This window comes from Rhinoraja longicauda, chromosome 39 (assembly GCF_053455715.1).
Source record: "Rhinoraja longicauda isolate Sanriku21f chromosome 39, sRhiLon1.1, whole genome shotgun sequence".
NCBI lineage: Eukaryota > Metazoa > Chordata > Chondrichthyes > Rajiformes > Arhynchobatidae > Rhinoraja > Rhinoraja longicauda.
In genome coordinates this window covers 9,353,576-9,355,192 of record NC_135991.1, presented here as the reverse complement: position 1 = coordinate 9,355,192, position 1,617 = coordinate 9,353,576, and the positions used below count along the sequence as shown (strand labels likewise).

Genomic DNA, 1,617 nt, shown 5'->3' with positions numbered 1-1,617 from the left:
CGGGGTACTGACTGAGAGTGATCAGCCATGATCGCATTGAATGGCGGTGCTGGCTCGAAGGGCTGAATGGCCTACTCCTGCACCTATTGTCTATTGTCTATTGTCTATTGTTCCTTCAGCACTCTGCACCCACCCATGTTCTCTGGAGACGCTACCTGACCAGCTGAGTTGCTCCAGCACTTTGTAGCAATCTATGTTCCCCAGAGATGCCGCCTCACCCGCTGAGTTGCTGTAGCTCTTTGCGACCATTGGCTTAGAATGAACACGATGGTGGACGTCGGCATGTTGGGCCGGAGGCTGTTTCCGTGCTCTATCGCTCTTTATCTCTAACCAATTATTTTCCGTCCCGTCGCAGATCCTGTGAGGCCGGTGGTGGGCGGTCTGACAGGGAGCAGTATCCAACTGGGTATGATGGAGAATTCGGCTGCCTATATGTTCACTCAGAGCAAAGCGTCCGATCAGTTGGCTATCGAGTACCTCCAGGTGGAGAAGGCTCGGACGCTGGTTTTCGCCCAGGCGTGGGATGCTGTAGTAGAGTTCCGCAGAAATACCTCAAGACTGAGACAAATCCAGGTACCAGAAGGACTGAGAGAAGAACACGTTTTGGCTATTCTCGCCTACAGCCGTGCGGACGCCCTCTACAGCCAGTTCAATGAGGCGCTGAGATTGTACGGGGCGAGCGACTCGGTCTACGCCGAGAAGTTCCATTTCAAGGCTTTCCATTATCTTCTCTCCGTTGCTCTCGACCGACTCAGGATCTTCAGCTCCGCGCCGGGCATCACCTACCGAGGGATGAAGCTTCGGTCCAAAGCGCGGGAAGGATCCAAAATGAAATTTGGATATTTTGCATCTTCCTCTCGAGATATTCAAATCGCCCGAGGCTACGGTAATGCAACGCTGCTTACCATAAAGTCACTGAAAGGCGTCGACGTTGCCAGATACTCGTTCTTCCCGCTTGAGAAGGAGGTGCTTATAGCGCCCGACGAAGTTTTCAAGGTCACGCGCTCCTCCTCCGGTGATAAAGGAGTTGAAATATCGCTTGAGGCGGAGGGAGAGGACGGGATAGCGGTCAGAGTGGAGCGAGGAGAAGAAGGCCAGCTGCGGGTAGTTAGGAGTGTGCGGGGCGCGATTTTCGTCCTGGTGCTGTGGTGCGCTGTTGTGGTGCGGTTCTTGTAAGGTCATGCAGTCATAAAGAACGGAAACAGACCCTGAGGCATCATCTCGCCCATACCGACTAAGATGCACCATTTGTCCGTGTTTGGACCGAGTGTGTCCCAACCTTTCCTCTCCACGTGTCTTTTAAATGTTATTATTTTACGTGTCATAGTCATAGAGTAATACAGCGTGGAAATAGGCCCTTCGGCCCAACTTGCCTACACCACCCAACATGTACCAGTGACACTGGTCCCACCTGTCTGCTTTTGGCTCACATCACTCTAAACCTGCCCTATCTCTGTCTAACTGTTTCTTAGACTTTGTGATAGTCCTTGCCTCAAGTACCTCCTCTGGCAGCTCTTTCCCCCTTCACTTCAATGTCATTTGATCCTCGAATCACCTACTCTGGACAAAAGACTGTGCACCTAGCGGATCTATTCCTCACATGGCCAACTCAGTGGG

General features: G+C 52.3%; 1 protein-coding gene across 1 annotated transcript; it reads left to right on the top strand.

The window, feature by feature from the left end:
- The first annotated feature begins 399 nt into the window (after positions 1-399).
- LOC144611199 (NAD(P)(+)--arginine ADP-ribosyltransferase 2-like) lies at positions 400-1,176 on the top strand. Its single transcript, XM_078430251.1, has one exon. It carries the CDS (start codon positions 409-411, stop codon positions 1,174-1,176), a length of 768 nt encoding a protein of 255 aa, XP_078286377.1. The 5' UTR covers positions 400-408.
- Positions 1,177-1,617: the final 441 nt, after the last annotated feature.